Source organism: Pongo pygmaeus, chromosome 3, assembly GCF_028885625.2.
Source record: "Pongo pygmaeus isolate AG05252 chromosome 3, NHGRI_mPonPyg2-v2.0_pri, whole genome shotgun sequence".
NCBI classification, from domain to species: Eukaryota; Metazoa; Chordata; class Mammalia; order Primates; family Hominidae; genus Pongo; species Pongo pygmaeus.
This window is the reverse complement of record NC_072376.2, coordinates 158769763-158787938: the sequence shown is the minus strand read 5'-3', so window position 1 is coordinate 158787938 and position 18176 is coordinate 158769763. Positions and strand designations below refer to the sequence as shown.

At 40.2% G+C, this 18176-nt stretch overlaps 1 protein-coding gene across 12 annotated transcripts in view; it reads left to right on the top strand.

Annotated features, from left to right (window-relative positions):
- The window catches only part of ZNF827 (zinc finger protein 827), a 175127-nt gene that overhangs the window by 32124 nt on the left and 124827 nt on the right, over window positions 1–18176 (top strand). For all 12 annotated transcript variants that reach the window (XR_010126149.1, XM_054484725.2, XM_063664151.1 and 9 more), the window contains 2 exons: window positions 3740–4789; window positions 14527–14699. Coding sequence is in view for 11 of the 12 variants with exons in the window: in XM_054484725.2 (XP_054340700.1) it covers window positions 3740–4789; window positions 14527–14699 (1223 nt within the window). In the remaining variant the exon portion in view is untranslated. The remainder of the gene's footprint in view (window positions 1–3739; window positions 4790–14526; window positions 14700–18176) is intronic.

Sequence of the window (18176 nt, the reverse complement as noted above, 5' to 3'; positions counted from 1 at the left end):
TAACTTATTTCTTGAATAATCTCAATTTCAGTAGCAGCATCTTCAGAAAAGTGATTAATAGAGTATTATGAATTTAAGAGATACTCTTCATGCATCCAAGTTTTCTTGCAGTCCAGAGGTGTGTGTATCTCAGTGATCAAGTCTGCAAACAATAGAGGGATGGATGGTTGAGAAATTATCTAGGCATTTTAGGAGCCACAAACAGTTCTATTTAAGAAATACTTTGTTTACTCACTTGTTTGTTTTGAGTTTGTGTTTTGACAAGTTAGGAAACTTGCTTTAAATGTAGATATTAGCTGTTGTATCTTTCAAGAATGTTCAGACATGTTTATCACTGCTTGGTAGGATTAGAACCTGAACTGACAGTTTCTTTAGCCTTTGGCACACTTACCTGTTTGCACACTTACCTGTTTCAGCACATTTGGAGGGGGAATATTCTTGCTCACTGAGGGTGTGGAGGGGGTTAGGAAATTAAGCTTTGCTTTTGGGACTTTGCCAGTAGAAGTGCTAAATTCTTTAGGCATTTGAATCTCCTTTTGACCGACTGCAACAAAGAAGAGGCAGAATGGGAATGAAGAGATTAGAGTACAGGAATAATGAGTGCTCACCTCTTAATGATTTATCTCAAGATAAAGAGTGAATACTGTCCTTATCTAAGAGAATCCCTTGCTGATTTCTGATTCAAGAGGTTGGCAGGAAGGATGGGAGAATGGAAAGGGGGTGAGCAGCTGCTCAGAGCTCTCTAGAAGTCGTCATTCAGAGGTTCTGTCTGCAGATTGTGCAGTGGAACCTTGCAGAGAAGCACTGGGCCAGCTGAGAGATTTGGGGTTCTTGGTTTCTGCATTAGCTCTACATGGTCGTGTGTCTTTGATTCAGCCAGTAACCTTTACTTAACGTATTTAATAGTCTGAGTAAAATGACAGGATTGGATATGTGGTTGTAACTTCTTGTGGTTCTCAAAACCTAGATTTTATGTATGTTGTTAGGTGACCCTACTGCATTAGTTTGGAACCATTCTTGACTATCTTGAGCTACTCTGGTATGACACACATATGACCTAAAAGTATTTAAATTTGAATAATATATTTTCCCGTTACTTAATGAGTGTACTTCATTTAATAATAAAGATTAAAGAAAAGATTCTTCGAGCAGATATTCAACAAATTCTTACTGTAGGGATTTTTAAACTTTTGACTTACTATTTATAGGATACTTCCTATGTGATTCTACTGAAGGATGAGATGTTTAATCTGAAATCAAGAAAGGTGGTTTGCCAAAGAAACATAAAATTAGCCCTATTGTTGAAATTGATGTTGACTGCTTGGTGTTTGGTAAAAAGCATCTCTCCAAGAAGCTACTGGGGAAATGATGAGTTTAGGGTCGCCGCCAATTTCAGGAAAGATGAAAAATGTTGAAATCAAGTGGGAAGGAGGAAATGTGGCAGATCACAAAGAACCAGACTGTTTTTAACAGAGAAAATTCAATTTAATCTGCTTTTTTCCCAGCAAATTCCATTTGATATTTTACATTTTCTTGATAACTTAATAAAGAATCTCAGGAAGGAGTTGCAGAATTTTAGCTTCGTGAAAGAATTTGTCATTTGTGACATTTCTTCTCTAAATAGCATGGGAAGATCAATGTATTAGTGTATAGTTCATGCATTACTAGTTCTAGTTATTTCTATTTCAGAACGAAACAGCATGCTATATGGCAAAACTTGGCACAAGGGGGGATTTTGGCTCAATCCCTACACATACATTGAACTCTGCTAGGGACCAGACATTGTGCTATGCAGTGTGGAATAAGTAGATAGTAAAATACAATTCCTGCCCTCTAGGAGCACCACTTTAGAAGGAAGACAACGGCAGACAGATAATTTAGAGTAATATAAAATCAATATAAACAAAATATGAGAATGTTGACTCTGCAATAAAAATATGCACCTAATTGAGTCACTTCTCACCCCTTGCAGTCCTGAGCTGAGCCTTCATAATCCCCACCTGGATCCTAGCCTCCTAGCTGGCCTCTTTGTGCTCATCCTTGTACCTGGAGTCTGTTTTCCACACAGCAGCCAGAACAATGCTTTGACAACATAAGTCATGTCATAACACTCGCTTGCCACAAACCTTCCAGTGGTCCCCAGTTTTGCCAAATTCCGAAGACCTTTCTGCAGTTCACAACGTCCTGTAGATCTGCATGACCCCACTCCTGTACCACAGTGCATGCGCGCACACGCACACACACACACACGTGCATACACACTCTCATACACATGCCAACACACACTCACTCATGGTATTCTCTGACCTCCTATGGCACTGCTCTGACCTTACTCACTGCACTCCACGCACACTGGCTTCAGTGCTGTTCCATGGACGTGCCAGGCATGTTCCCACAGCAGGGCCTCCACAGTGACTCTCCCTCTGCATGGTCAGTTTCTCACTTCCTCCAAGTCTTTGCTCAAATGTCACCACTTCTGTGAAGCTCCACCTTGACCACCTGTTTAAAATTGCAGCTCCCTTCCCACCCATTACTCCCCATCCTCCATGTCCTGCCCTATGTGGTTTTCCATGGTCTTATCACCCTCTGGCATGCTATGTTATTTGCCCATTTGTTAATTTTGTTTGACACTTGTCTTCCCCCCCGGAATGTAAGCTCCAAGAAGGCAGGATCTTAGTTTTGTTCATTCTGACTGAGAGTTGCAGGGAGAATTGTAAGGAAAAAACCTTTGAGCCAGGTGTTGAAGGGTAAGTAGAATTGGATAGTCAGCTTTTCTGGGGAAAGACATTTCAGATAGAAGGAATATCATGAGAAAAGGTAGAAAAGTGGCAGGGCTCATGAATGCCCCTAGAATGGCGAGGAGCCTGCCTAACTGGTGCATGGGAGTGGTCGTGGTGGATCGATAAATAGAAAATAATGAAAAGAGACTCTTAGTGGAGGGAGGGAACACATTCCTAATCACTGCCTGTGATAACATGGCAAGCATGTTGATGACTGGAGTTGAGGACCCTCAAATAGGTAGCATGCGTAACATGGGAGGTACTGTCACAGTCAGAAGTCAGAAATGTGAGTAGTGTTTGCTAATGAAATCTGATTTTATACAGTACTTGACTGTTTTCAAAACATGATCACATGCTTATTATGATTTAAGCTTCATAACAACTGATGAAGTGAGTTAAGCAGGTATTATTTACATTTTTGATAAGCTTTTTAAAAAATGAATTGCATCTTATATTGGAGGAAGTGGATTCTCAGACCAGCTCAGTGTCTTGCCTAGAGTCATGGAGTTAGAAAGTAGGGAAGCGCTTCCCACTGTCTGTGTCTCACGGTCTGTGTCCCACTATGCCAGGCTGCCTCTCTCATTCTGTCACAGTGCTAAACATACTGTGCTGGTTTTTCACAAGGATATAGGCTTCTTTCCATTTCCCCCCATTCACTGAAAATAGCAGTTTCTTCATCCAATTACCTCTTTACCAGATCCATTTTTCTTTTTCCTTCTTTTCCCTTTCAACTTATCTGGACTACTTGGGTATGTTTTTACCTTTCCCTGTTTAGCATTTTTTACTTTTTTCAGGCTTCTGCCAAGTCTGTCTGACATTCTGTTAAGGCTGTTGCCACCTTTCATCTGGTTCTTGGGTGGAAGGGAAGAGAAAGGCATGTCATCACCTCCATTTGAATGTCTTGAGACTTACTTATTGTTCACTTTGGGAGTAAACCTGATCTTCTTAATTCTCCCCAGATGTTAGTAGGCAGGAAGAGGCAGAGGGAGAGCTCAGTGAAGGAGAACACTGGTATGGAAACTCTTCAGAGACTCCGTCAGAAGCATCCTATGGGGAAGTCCAGGAGAACTATAAGTTGTCTCTGGAGGACCGGATCCAGGAGCAGTCCACGTCCCCGGACACCTCCTTGGGAAGCACGACTCCCAGCAGCCACACGTTGGAGCTGGTGGCACTGGACAGTGAGGTCCTGCGAGACTCACTGCAGTGTCAAGATCACCTTTCCCCGGGAGTGTCTTCTTTGTGTGACGATGACCCAGGCTCCAACAAGCCCCTGAGCAGCAATTTGAGGCGGCTGCTGGAGGCTGGTTCCCTCAAACTCGACGCTGCAGCCACGGCCAATGGCAGAGTGGAGTCCCCCGTAAACGTTGGCTCGAACCTCTCCTTTTCCCCGCCTTCCCACCACGCCCAGCAGCTCAGTGTTCTGGCCAGGAAGTTGGCCGAGAAGCAGGAACAGAATGACCAATACACTCCAAGTAACTGTTTTATATGGAATCAAGGTAAGTGGTTGCCAAACTCAACCACCACCTGCAGCTTGTCTCCGGATTCAGCCATCCTAAAACTGAAAGCTGCAGCCAATGCCGTTCTGCAGGACAAATCTCTCACCAGGACTGAGGAGACCATGCGATTTGAGTCCTTTTCCTCCCCTTTTAGCTCCCAGTCTGCCAGTTCTACCTTGGCTGCTTTGTCCAAGAAGGTCAGTGAAAGAAGTTTGACTCCTGGTCAGGAGCACCCTCCACCGGCCAGCTCCTTCCTTTCCCTGGCTTCTATGACCTCCTCAGCGGCCCTTCTGAAGGAGGTGGCCGCAAGGGCTGCGGGCAGTCTTCTGGCTGAGAAATCATCGCTGCTGCCTGAGGACCCTCTACCGCCCCCACCTTCAGAGAAGAAACCAGAAAAAGTCACTCCACCACCTCCACCGCCACCTCCACCACCTCCACCACCACCACCACAATCCCTGGAATTATTATTACTCCCAGTTCCTAAGGGAAGAGTTTCTAAACCCTCCAATTCAGGTATGGCATCTTTTCTTTCAATCATCGTGTAAGTCCTTTAGACTATAAACCGCGATGTCTTATTCATTGCTTTTTTCAGTTGGGTTCCCCATCTGATCTGAGGCAGGAATAAAAAAGCAAGAGCACAACAAAAATAAGTAAGCAGCATAGTAGTCTTTCATGTACGTATTACACAAAGACTTCACAAATAGCTTCACTTTTGAAAGGTAATGAATAATCTTAGAGACATACAGCATTCCCTCCCTTTCATACAAATGGTTTTTTTTTTCTTACTAAGTTCAGGCTAGGTCCATACAAGATATATTTAATGGGAGAAGATCAAAGCATCTTTGTCATGGAGTGCATGGCATCACTGAACATAGGGGGAAAAAAACCCACTGCTTTTGAAATAGTGGACAAGGGAGAGCCCACACTCCTGCTGCCTCCATCACAAATGGACTTTTGTACAATCAGGAACTACTCTGCCCTAATTTATCACACCATATACTTTTATGTTAGCATTTTTATTACTTTTTGTGGAATTTAAGCCCTTTTCACGTATCCTATTCTTCTGCAATTTCTTGTCCTATAAGTACTCAAAAAGATTGTCAATCAAACATAATCAGCACATTTCCTGTGAATGCTTTATTTAATTCAAATCCAATCCAATTTTGAAGGAATATGCATGTGGAAAATTTGAATCCTAAGGTTTTTCTGGTGGAGGCGGTCTTTCCAAAGGAGAAATCGCTGTCATATAGGACCTTAGCATTCACAATTATTCATCTGAGGGAGAAATTTAGTCACTTGAATTCTCACAGTGGTAACACCATTTCTTGTTCTGGTTTGCTTTAAAATTGTGTGCATGATAAATACACGTTCCTGGGGATGCATGTTGGGGTTTCAGATGTCTCTTAAGGATATCCTGCCAGACTGGAGCAGGAAGTAGGCTATGTGCGTCCTCATCAGTACAAACATTGCCATCGTGTGTGTCTAGCCAACTTTTGAGTATTTTCAGCAACAATGATGAAGAGGGTTTGGAATGGCAAATAATTGACTGAATGATCACAGTTAATGTCAATTTGATGCATTTATGACAAATTTCCATTTAAATGGCTGAATGAGCTATATACGCTAATTATAGTTACTTCAAAACTTGAGTCAACAGCAGAAGACAACAAGGAAAATGGGTATCTGGGACTTTTATGACTCTTGGTGATCCAAACTGTTCTCTCTAGAGTTTCTGAAATATCAGTAAAATCCTAGGATGTTTGTCAATTCTAAGTTCCACTTCTCCTCTCTTCTCACCTGCCATCTGGTGAAATAAGGAGAGAAATGGGTAAAATTAGGAAACAAGGAGAAGAGCAAAGGAGGCTGGGGTAATTTTACGATGGAAAAAATCACTTCTGACTTATAGAAATTTAATTTAGGGATAGCAGTAGAAAGAGAGGTATGGCTATATATAAAATAAAATTTTAGGCTGGGCGCAGTGGCTCACACCTGTAATCCTAGCACTTTGAGGGGCCAAGGCGGGTGGGTCACCTGAGGTCAGGGGGTCGAGACCATCCTGACCAATATGGTGAAACCCTGTCTCTACTAAAAATACAAAAATTAGCCAGGCGTGGTGGTGTGCGCCTGTAATCCCAGCTACTCAGGAGGCTGAGGCAGGAGAATTGCTTGAACCCGGGAGGCAGAGGTTGCAGTGAGCTGAGATGGTGTCACTGCAGTCCAGCCTGGATGAGACTCTGTCTCAAAAAAATAAAAAGAAAAAAAAAGAAAATAATTATATATATATATATATATTCTGCATATCTAGTTATTGAATAAATGTGTGAATGGTGTTTCTAATATACAATTCATCTGGACATCTGTTACTTGGAAAAGCTTATACAAAGTTAATAATAAACTTTAGTTGATTGAAGACATGGAAAGAAGTGACTGATAAAACCATGTTTCCTGAAGCCCAGACTGTAGCAGCTTTGTCATATTAAAGTAGTCTCTGGTATAACCAGCAATGGTTGTGAATATAATTTTTTTCACTCAAACGACCAGATACATGTAAAGATGAGAAAGAGGTCATGAGCTTCCAGTGAATGTAGACTTTTTGTTTGTTTTGTTGTGGGAAATACACCCGAGGGAAAAGCTATGTTCCTTTTTTGTTTAAATGCACTTAATCTATGCCAGCAACTCAGTGGGGTTCTCAGAATAATTGAATATAGGAGATCTATAAGAAATCGTTTCTTACTTTGCTTTTTATTAAATTTGTTATATTGCTGAAACACTTAATATTTTAATCAATGGATGTTCAGAATGTTCAAACTGAAAGAGGAGGGAAAGGAACTTCTCAGCTTTGGATTATAGAACCCTGTGCTGATTGACTTGTACCTAAGGCCTCCCCACCCCAACTCCCCCATTTCAACATGCCTCTGTTCAGTCTAAGACTTGAAGAAGCAGCTTCATCAGCAGAGTAATTTTATTTAAAAATTCTTTCATTTTGTAAAACTCATGCATGAGGAAACATCACTGCCAAGAAAATGAGGGTCCTTGAAATTGTTACCCGAAAAATGTTCCATACGTCCACGTGGGTACATCCTATGTTCAAGTTCTGTTTGTTATTGCATGGCTTGGAAACAGAAGAGGGGATGCCCTCACTCTTTTCAGTTAAAGTGAATGTCATCACTTCCCAGCAGCCTAGCTAGATTATGGGTTAATAAGGAGTTCACAGAGTATCTACTTTTGTTATTTGTCTTTGTATCATGGGTACATGATTTGGTGTTACTGGGGATCACTGATTTTGGCATCTGAGGAGTGCAAGGAAAGGTGGATCATCTCTATCTGTCCCCTCCACCCTCCCCAACTCCCTTTTCTTCCCTCCCCCTCCTTCCCCCACCTTCCACACATTATACTGTTGGTTTGGGGCTGGATTGGGATGTACCTTCGATTTATCTAAGAAGCATTATGGAAATGTGGTGAGAGCCATCACTCCTGTATGGGAACATTTGTCATTATTATTCTTTCCTCTCCCTTAGAAGGAAATCTTAGTTTAATTCAAAATACGTAGGTGCACTGGCCTCTCACAGCAGGGAAAAGAGTTTCTGTTGCCTAATGACTTAAGTAAACAAATAAAAACCACCCCCAAGAACAACAACAAAAAGCCACAAAAATAAACTACACACTATCCTGATTTCAGGCAGGGCTTTCGTTTTTAAAAAGCGATTTCTCAAAATGTGCAAAAAAAAAAAAGCATATAAAGTTGATTCTTAAGTTACAAAGAGATATGTGCTAGAAAAGCTGATCCCGCCTTGAGTAATTTAGACACCAGCATTTCTTTGACCTTCTTTAGGTCAAGGGAAGTCCAAACCATGAAAAAAAAATTGTCTTTTAGGTTTGGCCTTATTCTTCTTTTTTGAACAGGATTCAGTGGTTGCCAGGTCATGGTGTATTTAATTCCTTAAAGAGTCCACCAGTCGATAGCCTTTCCGCCCTGCAAGAGAGACGTGACACTTGAGGGGGAGGTTTCTTTCATGTGACCCTGCGCCCCCAGCACATGCTACACGGCTCCTCTGAAAGGGGACACGATAGAGGGAAGATTATGTCCGTTTGCTATAAAGATAAATGTCACACATTGACTGAATTCTCTTTGAAGCTACTGTTCTGTTGCAGCTAAGAATAAAATAAATGGTTTTTATTTTAAAGACAAAGTTTCTTGTAGAAGGCCAACAAGATTCCCAGGATGCCAGACTCCTGGTTAAAAGAAACAACAGGGAGAGTTTCAGAGAGAGGGTCTCCAAAACATCTTATTGTACTGAATAAAATGTAAATATTCTTAGAAGCAAACCTGGTCTCATACAGCTGAGAACTAAGAATATTTCCTGTGGGTCAATACATAGGGGGTTTCTGGCTGCTGTTTTCTTTAATATTTATGTGATGTTATTAAAATTATTGCAAAAGCATACAAAGTCCAGAGAGGGAGATCACCTCTCCTGATACTGCCATTAGGCCTGTGGTTATTATAATAAATCTTTTGTTTGTGACAGCGTCTGGCTCTATAGCCCAGGCTAGAGTGCGGTGGTGCGATCTCAGCTCACTGCAGCCTCCGCCTCCCGGGTTCAAGCAATTCTTGTGCCTGAGCCTCCTGAGAAGCTGGGACTACAGGCACGCAGCACCACACCCGCCTAATTTTTGTATTTTTAGTAGAGATGGGGTTTCGCCATGTTGGTAAGGCTGGTCTCGAACTTCTGGCCTCAAGTGATCCACCCTACTCAGGCCCCCAAAGTGCTGGGATTAAAGGCATGAAGCACAGGACCCAGCCATAAATCTCAATAAGCCTTAATCTGAGAATGATCCCATATATGAACTTGTTTAGAAAATTCACTTTTTAACCAAGATTTTTAGAACTGTCCGTCATTAATCTCAATTATATTTTCGCAGTGATTTAAACTTAGTGTGGCTATAGATATCAGACTTCTCTGAATATTTACTAGTTAAAATGGGCATTAATAAAGTCAGCATCCATAATAACAGATAAACCCAGGGACATCCATTGCTAACCTAGAATGTTTTTGTTGCCGTGAAATAGCATTTGAGACACATAACAAAGAAATTCTGTTAAAAGATTTAAAGTCCATGTGTATTGTTAGGAAGGAAGATGGGTCGTCATCCTACACAGATGTGTACCGGTAATGTTAGTAGGTCCAGAATGGAGACCATAATAATGCACAGATTATGCAGACCCAGGGTCACCAGGCATCTTGAACTCCTCAGTTTATGGTAAGGTCTATATGCAGAAACTACCCAGTTGCAAGTTATACTGACTTGCTGCAAATCACCACGTAGGACTGAACAACAGGAAGTTTGATTTCAAAGCCTACAAAACAGTTACATTTGTTTTAAAAATACCTTTGTGTTAAAGCAGTTAAGCAACTACAACCCTCCGTGATTAAAAAAAAAAATTTTTTTTAGCCCAATGAAGTTTTGTTGTTGTTTTGTGGATTTATGCATAGACAATAGGTAGAGCAGCAAACCAGAAGTGAAGAGATGAGCTGTAATCTCAGTTCTGTCACTAACTGGTAGAGAGACTCGCAGCATACTACCTCAGTTTAGTATCCTCATCTGTAAACAGAGCTGGATGATCTCCAAGGTCCTTTCCTGTTTTAGAATTCCTTGCTTATATTTACTACTGTAGCTCAGTGTTTTAAAACTCTGTTTGTTAACTCAAAACAAACTCTTTTTTTTTCCAGTTTTTGAGTTTAATATGTTGCTTCTTAAAATTCACTATCAAACCTCCCACAAGAGCATCTCTGCTTTGGGCAGATCTTGTTCATTATAAATAGTTCAACATATATCTCTGTACTTTATTAATGATGTAGTCATTCCATATGCATTTTTAATATAAGCTGCTCCAGGTTCATTTTTGGAAATAGCTGAGGTCTAAGTACATGAACATTTATCTGTTTATCCATCCACTCATTTAGAATGTGTATTGGGGCACTATGTGAAAGGCATACATACACTCTTGGCCTAACACAAGTTCCATTGGGACTTACTGGCAGCCTCCTGCATCTTTTCCTTTCATTTCATTTCTAGCCGTCATTTCACTTCTCTCTATTCCCTTAACCCAACCTTTTTCATTTAATCTCCTTATGGTCTAACACACACTTACTGAATTATATGTTGTACCTGGCCTTGTTTGGGGGCTGGAGACACAAAGGTAAGGACTTCCAGGCCCTATTGCAGCCAGTTCCTCCCTCCACTTTTTTCTGTCTTTTCTGTGTCTCTTTTTTTCCCTGCTGAGCTGGATTATCCATCAGTATTTTGTCTAGGCTGAGCCAGACCCTACCTGAGCCACACTATGGACTTCTGCTTATTTGTGTCATATTGGCTCCAGTGACAAACTACCATGTTGGGCCAAGCTCTGAACCGTGTATTTATTATGTGATGTTAGTTGTTTAGATTTACATCTGCTCTAATGGTGAGTTTTCAGCTTTGCAGAGCATGTTTAGAGTTTGTTTATTGTCACTACTCTTACTACAACAACTGCTACTACAGGTAGCTTCTATTTACTATGTGACAGGTGTCTTATGCACATTCATTATTTCGTTTCTTCCAATAATATTATTGCCTATGAAGAGAATATGTTTTCTCCAGAGGAGCAAATTAGCAGCTATTCATCCCACTTATTCTCTTAGCATTTGATGGAATTTAGTTGTGTTTGCAGTGATAATAACTACCTAGTGATATACTTGGGAAAAGTTATTTATTAGGCAGTTGTAAACTAGGTAAAATTATGAACATTTCAATCCTATTGCCTCAAGAGTGTATGGTTCATTCTGAGGAAGTGGTCCTCTTTCCTTAGGTTCTAACTGAGTGAAATTTACAGCTGTCAGTTTCCTGAAGATAGTTTGGCATATGAAATAGAATACAACCTTACTTCCTCCCTTCTTTCAAGTAGTTAACAACATCATAAACACATGGAGAACGTCCTACTAAAATATGAAATTTCTTTCTTGAATAAATAAAAATGTAGATGTTATCAGGGAGATTGCTGGCCAAAGGTGAAAATCAGTCATGGTACTTCAGTTACTTTTATCATTTGGTTTCTGTCATCTTCCTTTCCTGCTGTGATCAGTTAAAAATTTCAAAAGTTATAGTAGTTTAGCTATTTGACCGTATTTCTTGCAGTTAGTTTCTCTTCATTGTGTGTTCTAATTTTTTTCCTAGTCAGTCCATGTGCACCCTAATTTGTACCCAACTCGTGTATTTTGGTACTAATTATAACTAAGGAAGCATAGCTAAATGGATTTATATGAAATAATAATATGCAGGGTTAAATATAATGTACTCTGTAAAACATTTGAAATAAAGAATTGTTGGTTAGGGTGAAGACTGAGGGGTCTCAAAGAATAGGAAACACATTGGTCACATTAGGCAAGGCAAGATGCGAGGGGAAGCCGGCAGTGTTCATTTTTTCAGCTAATGCCCTTTTATTGCCTTCCTATGGTGTGCCGTGAAATCTCAGATCAGTGGAAAACATCTCAGTTTTTCTCTCCTCTTCCAGACAGTTCTGTAAAATTAGGTAGTTTAGGAATTTGATAGTGGGACATACTTCTTGAAGATGGGGATCAGTGACAGCCTGTTTATCTCTTTCCTGTTATTTTGATGTTCTTACAACCCCAAATAGACATTGTTATGATTTTTCCCTGTAGTGTATGACGATAATGTCACCTAGAGGCCTGATTCAGTCCTTTCTCTCCAGTCTGTTGTTCATCATGTAGTCTTCATGATCAAAATATCAGGGTGGAGGAAATGACAAGGAAGGATAGAAGACGAGAGACATAATTACAGATAAGACTCCAGATCGGCAGAGGCAATTCACAAAAACAGACAGCAGAAAAGCTACAGGGGGTTAATAAAAATGCTTGTTTATATGTGTCTACAAGGTGTGCTCTTCCTAGAGTAAAAGGAAACCCTCATTTCCTGTTACTCCCCCAATTAAGGAAATACATGTGGTGGAACACATCACAAGTAGAATTTCCAGACTTGATTGTTTTTCAAATTGCATGGTTGAGCTAACCAATAGACCTGTATTAGTAAAACTGCATTTTTGGAATGCTCTAACTTTATTCCAGAACCCTCTGGTTCCATCCATTTGAAGTGCTCCTTTGTATGTAGAGACTCAGTTGACCCAATAAATACATGATGAGATTATTTTAAAGTATACTTTTGGGAATTTTTTCTTTTAAAATTAGAAGAGTAACGTGTACATTAAAAAATTCAAATAGTACAGAAGGATATGAAATGAAAACACAAGTTTCCCTCCTGATTCCTTCCTTTTAATCCACAATGCTTCAGTGGTAACTGCTTAGTGGTTTCCTGGGTATGCTTCCAGGAAGTTTTCATGCAAATAAAAAGATACCATTTTTTGTTTGTTCTATTTATTCATGCAATTCTTCCCACTCCCTCCCTTTATTTTTTCTCAAGTATTTTAAAGCAAATCCCAGACGTCATATCCGCTTGTTTGTAAATACTTCCATGTATATATCTTCAACAGATAAGGACTTAAAAAAATAACCACAATTCCACTATCACATCTAACAGAAACAACAATTGCTAAATGATATTTTGGAACACCCAAGCTATAATCAGTATTTCCTCAATTATCTGAGAAATGTTCTTTTACAATGGTTTTATTTAAACAGAATCCAAATAAGCTTCACACCTTGCGGGTTTTTTTGTGTATATCTCTTAAGCCTTTATTTTTCCATAACTCCTTCTCTTTTAAAAATGCCATTTACATGTTGAAGAAACTGGGTCGTTTGTCTTGAGGAATTCACACGTTATAGATTTGGCTGATTTCATCCCGTTGGTGTGTTTAACACTTTTTAAAAAAATCAATTGTATTTCCAATAAAGGGCTAGTTATATAGAGGATTGTTTAATTTTTTATAAGGACATTTCACAGATGACATATCAGAAGGCGCATGGTATCTGCCCCATTTTTAGTAATGTTAAGATTAATTAGTGGTTTTAGGTGTTGTCAACTGACCCATCCTTTGTAAAGTTCCCTGCTAATATTTCACCTAATGGTTTTAGCTGTGACTGATTCTCATTTTTTTAGAAAACAAAAATAGAATTACCCTGGATGTATGGTTTTGTATCTTGCTTTATCCACCAATGCTAATATCTTGGACGTGTTTTTATGTCATCGTCTGTAGATCTAGCTCATTTTAAAAAGTGCTTTTTATATTTTATTGTGGGCACATATGCCAAGTCATTTAACCAGTTTTGAAATATTTCTGATTCCTTATGATTAAGAAAGAAATGTCTAAGTTCTTGATTCTGCTTCTTTTTATTCCCTGTATCCCCAAATTGCAGAGGCTAGTGTGGCACTGAGCAATATAAATTGGTAGACCAGAAGTTTAGCAATAGTGTCACAACAGAGACCCTTCACTTTGAGAGCGACCTTAGCTTTATTTGGAGGAGGTAGTTGGTTTGTTTAATTTCTTGAAAGATTGGAGCATTTGTGGTGGCCTCATTGCAGCTCTTCCCAAAGTGGGCAGCGAGGCCCAGTCACCGTGCAGAGGAAGGCAGCACATATTGTTAGTGGCTACCAAAGGGACAGAAATAAAAGGGTCAAAAACCCTGACCTTAAGACCCCCTGGTGGCTAAATTGGCAGCAGCATCTGCTCAAGCCACAACTAAACAAGTCAGCAGTAGGGATCCGAAAATTTGTCTCCATTGGAGTTCAGAGAGTGAGGTTTATGATAGCTGTTTGGTTTTCAGTGTGGAGCAGTGCATTATTCTCTGTCCCATGTGATTTGTTTTTATTTCTCACTGTTTTCCAAGTTCAGGAATTCAGACATGGACTTGAGTCTGACAGTTTCCTTCAGGGAACAAAGGCCCTGCCTTCAGGCTTCTCTGACTGTGCATGGTGCCCTTGGGCCCTGAGTTAGGACAGGCTGGGCGAAGCCCCTTTGCAGATGTCTTCCTTAGTGTGGGATGGCCTTTGAAAGTCAGACTTTCACAAGGCAGGATGATCAGATTTTGGAAAATGGAGCCCAGATGGAAGTAACTAGATGAATATGGGTTTCTACCTGAAGAAAAGCAGTACTAAAACTTTCTTATGGATAAAATCTCGGAATTCTCAGAAAAAAACCCAAATCATTTTTAGTGCTTTTTATATGGCAGTGTATGTGAATTAATGCCAGATGCAGTGTACCTTTTTGTTTTCCTTAATGTTCCTTTCTTTCTCCTTCTTCCAAGCCTCAGAAGAGGAAAGTGGAAAGCCTTTCCAGTGTCCAATATGTGGTTTGGTTATTAAAAGGAAGAGTTACTGGAAGCGGCACATGGTGATTCACACAGGTTTAAAAAGTCATCAGTGTCCGCTCTGTCCATTCCGGTGTGCTCGCAAGGACAATCTCAAATCCCACATGAAGGTAAGCCACCTACCGACTGCACCTCCTGGAGAGGCAGGCACAGCCAGGGCTTGTGTACATGGTCTGGTGCAGGAGGCTTCTTGGCCGAGGGAGGGCGTCTCACTGATGGAACATGTGGGTGACAGTACTCCACGTAGCAAGGTAGAATTCAACAGAAAGGTGTTAATGTCCACTTTGCAGCCAAGAACTTAAAAGCAGAGAGAACCTTCGATATCCAAATAATGTATTTACTGGAGGGTGGTCCTCTCCTATAGGGGAGCAACAGCCTGCCTGGCCTGTGTGCTGACGCATTTCTTGGGGCACTCAGAGGCAGGGTTGGGGAATAGCAAGAAGCAGGGAAAGCCAAGTTCAGGAAGAGCTGCTGGACTGAGCACCAAAGAGAGGACTGTTGAACCTGCTCCCCTTCCTGGAGAGACTGCCCTTGGCTGTTACTGCCTTACCCTCCAGCTTGCAAACTAAGAGGAACACACAGAGACACCATGTAGGAGGCATGAAGACAGTGAAGGCACCAGGCCTTTAACTTTATTCAGCCCTGTGGGAGGCTTGGGGGCCCTTTCTAACAAGACTGTAGTCCTCATTGAGGCTGTCATTGTTTGAGCTATCATAATTCCCAGGATTACATTTACCAAACATCCAAGGACATAATTTTCAATGTCCTATTAAAAACAACTGGGGAGCTCAAACCTACACTAAACATGTACAGAAGAATTGACTAGAATCCATGAGTCCCTCTTATGTGAGATGGGGGAAAACTTAGTTAGATGGAAATCTTTCTAGCTGACTCCATTAATGCGAAGGGTTTTGTCTCAAAATCCAGGAGGAAACTCATGGGATCAAAAGAGCGTGGGCTTTTGAATTTGATAGACCTGAATTGAAATCTTATTATGCAACTTACTAGCTAAGTGGCCTTGAGCAAGTTAACCTTTAGACTCTGAATTTTCTCATCTGTTAAATGGGAATCATAATGTTTATCTGGAAGAGTTGTCATTAGTATTTAAGGAGAGAATATTAACCAAATATCTGACACAGGAATTTTCAATGGAAGTTATTTTATTCTAATAACTATCATTGAGCATCTTAATAGCAATCATATCTTCACTGATATTTTCAATATGATTTGGCTGTTGACATTATTTATAAAGTGTTTACTTTCCTACCATAAGAAGTATAATGTATGGACATAATTAAGGTATTTGCTTATTTGGAAATCTTGCAGTCTAATCCTTCTAAATAGATCAGTAATCACTCTTCAGAATTGTAGCTCTAAAAAAGTGTGACCAGATAGAACCTCTACTGACTTTAGGAAATAGCTTGGAAGATTAAGAAAATTTAAATCCATGATGTAATTTGTTTTCTATCATTTGCCTTTGTCTCCTGGGAGTAGCATGCCCTTCATCTTCAGAATCCATTTAACCAGGAGTTCTGGTTGGCTGAATTTTACTCAGCCGACTTAGTTTTTACTTTAACCCTCCTCATCCTCTGTCACGTCTTCCCAAAGTAAAAACTTGTATTGTAAACCTGCAAAGTTGAATTTCATTAGCAGGATGAGACTTCAAAAGAAATGCCTTTAAAATGAAAATTTGTTTTAGTTACTATTTCCTAAGCTGTGTTTAGAAATCAGGTCTGGCAAATTTAAAGCTTCAGCGAACAGAAAACTTGCATCTAGCCTGACACCTTGTAAGCTTGGTTTCAGCTCAGGGTCACTTAAAACAACCTATTTATAAACCCATGGAAAAAAAGCAGGGTTTTCAATAGCAGGAACTACTGACCCTGAAACTACAGGGAGATGAGTTGGGTGCCTTGATGACACAGACGGCCGGCCATGGCAGTGTCACAGATGAGAGCTGCAAGGGCTTTGCGGGTCGTGGGGTCTTAGAATGCTTTCAGAACAAATCAATAACCAGTATGATAAAGCAGTTGTGTGAAATTACTACTTTATTCAAACTCATGGTGTCCTAACCTGTTGAGCTATGACTTGAGCTTTTGATACGGGAAGTGTGAGAAGAGCTCATGCAAGTTTAATTTTATCAAATGGGATATTCTTTCTTGTCCCTGCTTTCCACCTCACTTATTGGCTGTTCTTTTTTTAATCAAAGCATTCGTGATTTTATTTGGTTAAAATACTTCAATTTTACTACATTTTGCAAATCTAGTCTACCTGGAAATATAATGGTTGTAGTCTTATGGGTAGATATCCTCTGCTACATCCACCAGAGACTACAAATATGGACGGACAGACTCTTTTTTTCTTATAATTTTTGAGACGGAGTCTAGCTCTCTCACCCAGGTTGGAGTGCAGTGGCGCCATCTTGGCTCACTGCAACCTCCACCTCCGGGCTCTAAGCGATTCTCCTGCCTCAGCCTCCCGAGTAGCTGGGACTACAGGCGTCCGCTACCATGCCTGGCTAATTTTTGTATTTTTAGTAGAGACGAGGTTTCACCGTGTTAGCCACGCTGGTCTTGAACTCTTGACCTCAGGCAGTTCACCCGCCTCGGCCTCCCAAAGTACTGGTATTATGGGCGTGAGCCACTGCGCCCGGCTGTGGACAGATTTTCTAAATGAATTCTGCCTAAGAAGTGGGGTCAGTACGGGAGGCAGAGCTTGCAGTGAGCCAAGATCGCGCCACTGCACTCCAGCCTGGGCGACAGAGCTAGACTCCGTCTCAAAAAAAAAAAAAAAAAAAAAGGGAGGGGGGGTCAGTATAGCCAGAGATTAAGATCTCAAACTGTATGGTCAGAAAAACCTTAGTTAGAATCTCAGTTCCACTTTAGGAACTGTGAGACTTTGAAAGAATCATTTAACCTCTCCAAACCTCTGTTTCCACTAATGGAGACAATAATCATACCGTCTGTCTCATGGGGTTGTTATGAGAGTTAAATGAGATAATGCACATAAAGCACTTAATACAGTGCCCAGCCTGGAGAAACAACATTCAGTAAATGTAGCTAATACAGTGATCATTATCAGAAAGCCATCTTTCCGATATACATTAATATACATTAATGTTTATTTACATTTAGAAATAATCAATGAAACGGTATAAAAAATTACTCTAAAATAAATTTCATTCCTTTTCCCTTTTTGTGATCTGTCTTTAGTGCTGAGAACTTAGAAAAACTGATAAACAAAGGAACATAAAGTTGATCCTTAATCCCATCACCAAGAATGATACATAACCATTATCACTTTGATGTATATTCTTCTATATTGGTATATCGATGTTTTAAAGAAAAATGGGATTCTACTTTCTTTGTTCAACAAATATAGTACTTACTGCATTTGTATTATAGTACTTACTCTATCCTATTATGTCCTAGGCACTGTACATTCTTTTAGCTCACCTTTCCTTCATAATATATTGTGCAAATGTTTTTATGACCCGCTGTGGAAGGAGCTTATAAAGGCCTCCAGCTTCCTCCGGGTTATCTCAGATTTCCATTAAGTCCTTTAAAATTTTCCTGGATAAGTGAACATAC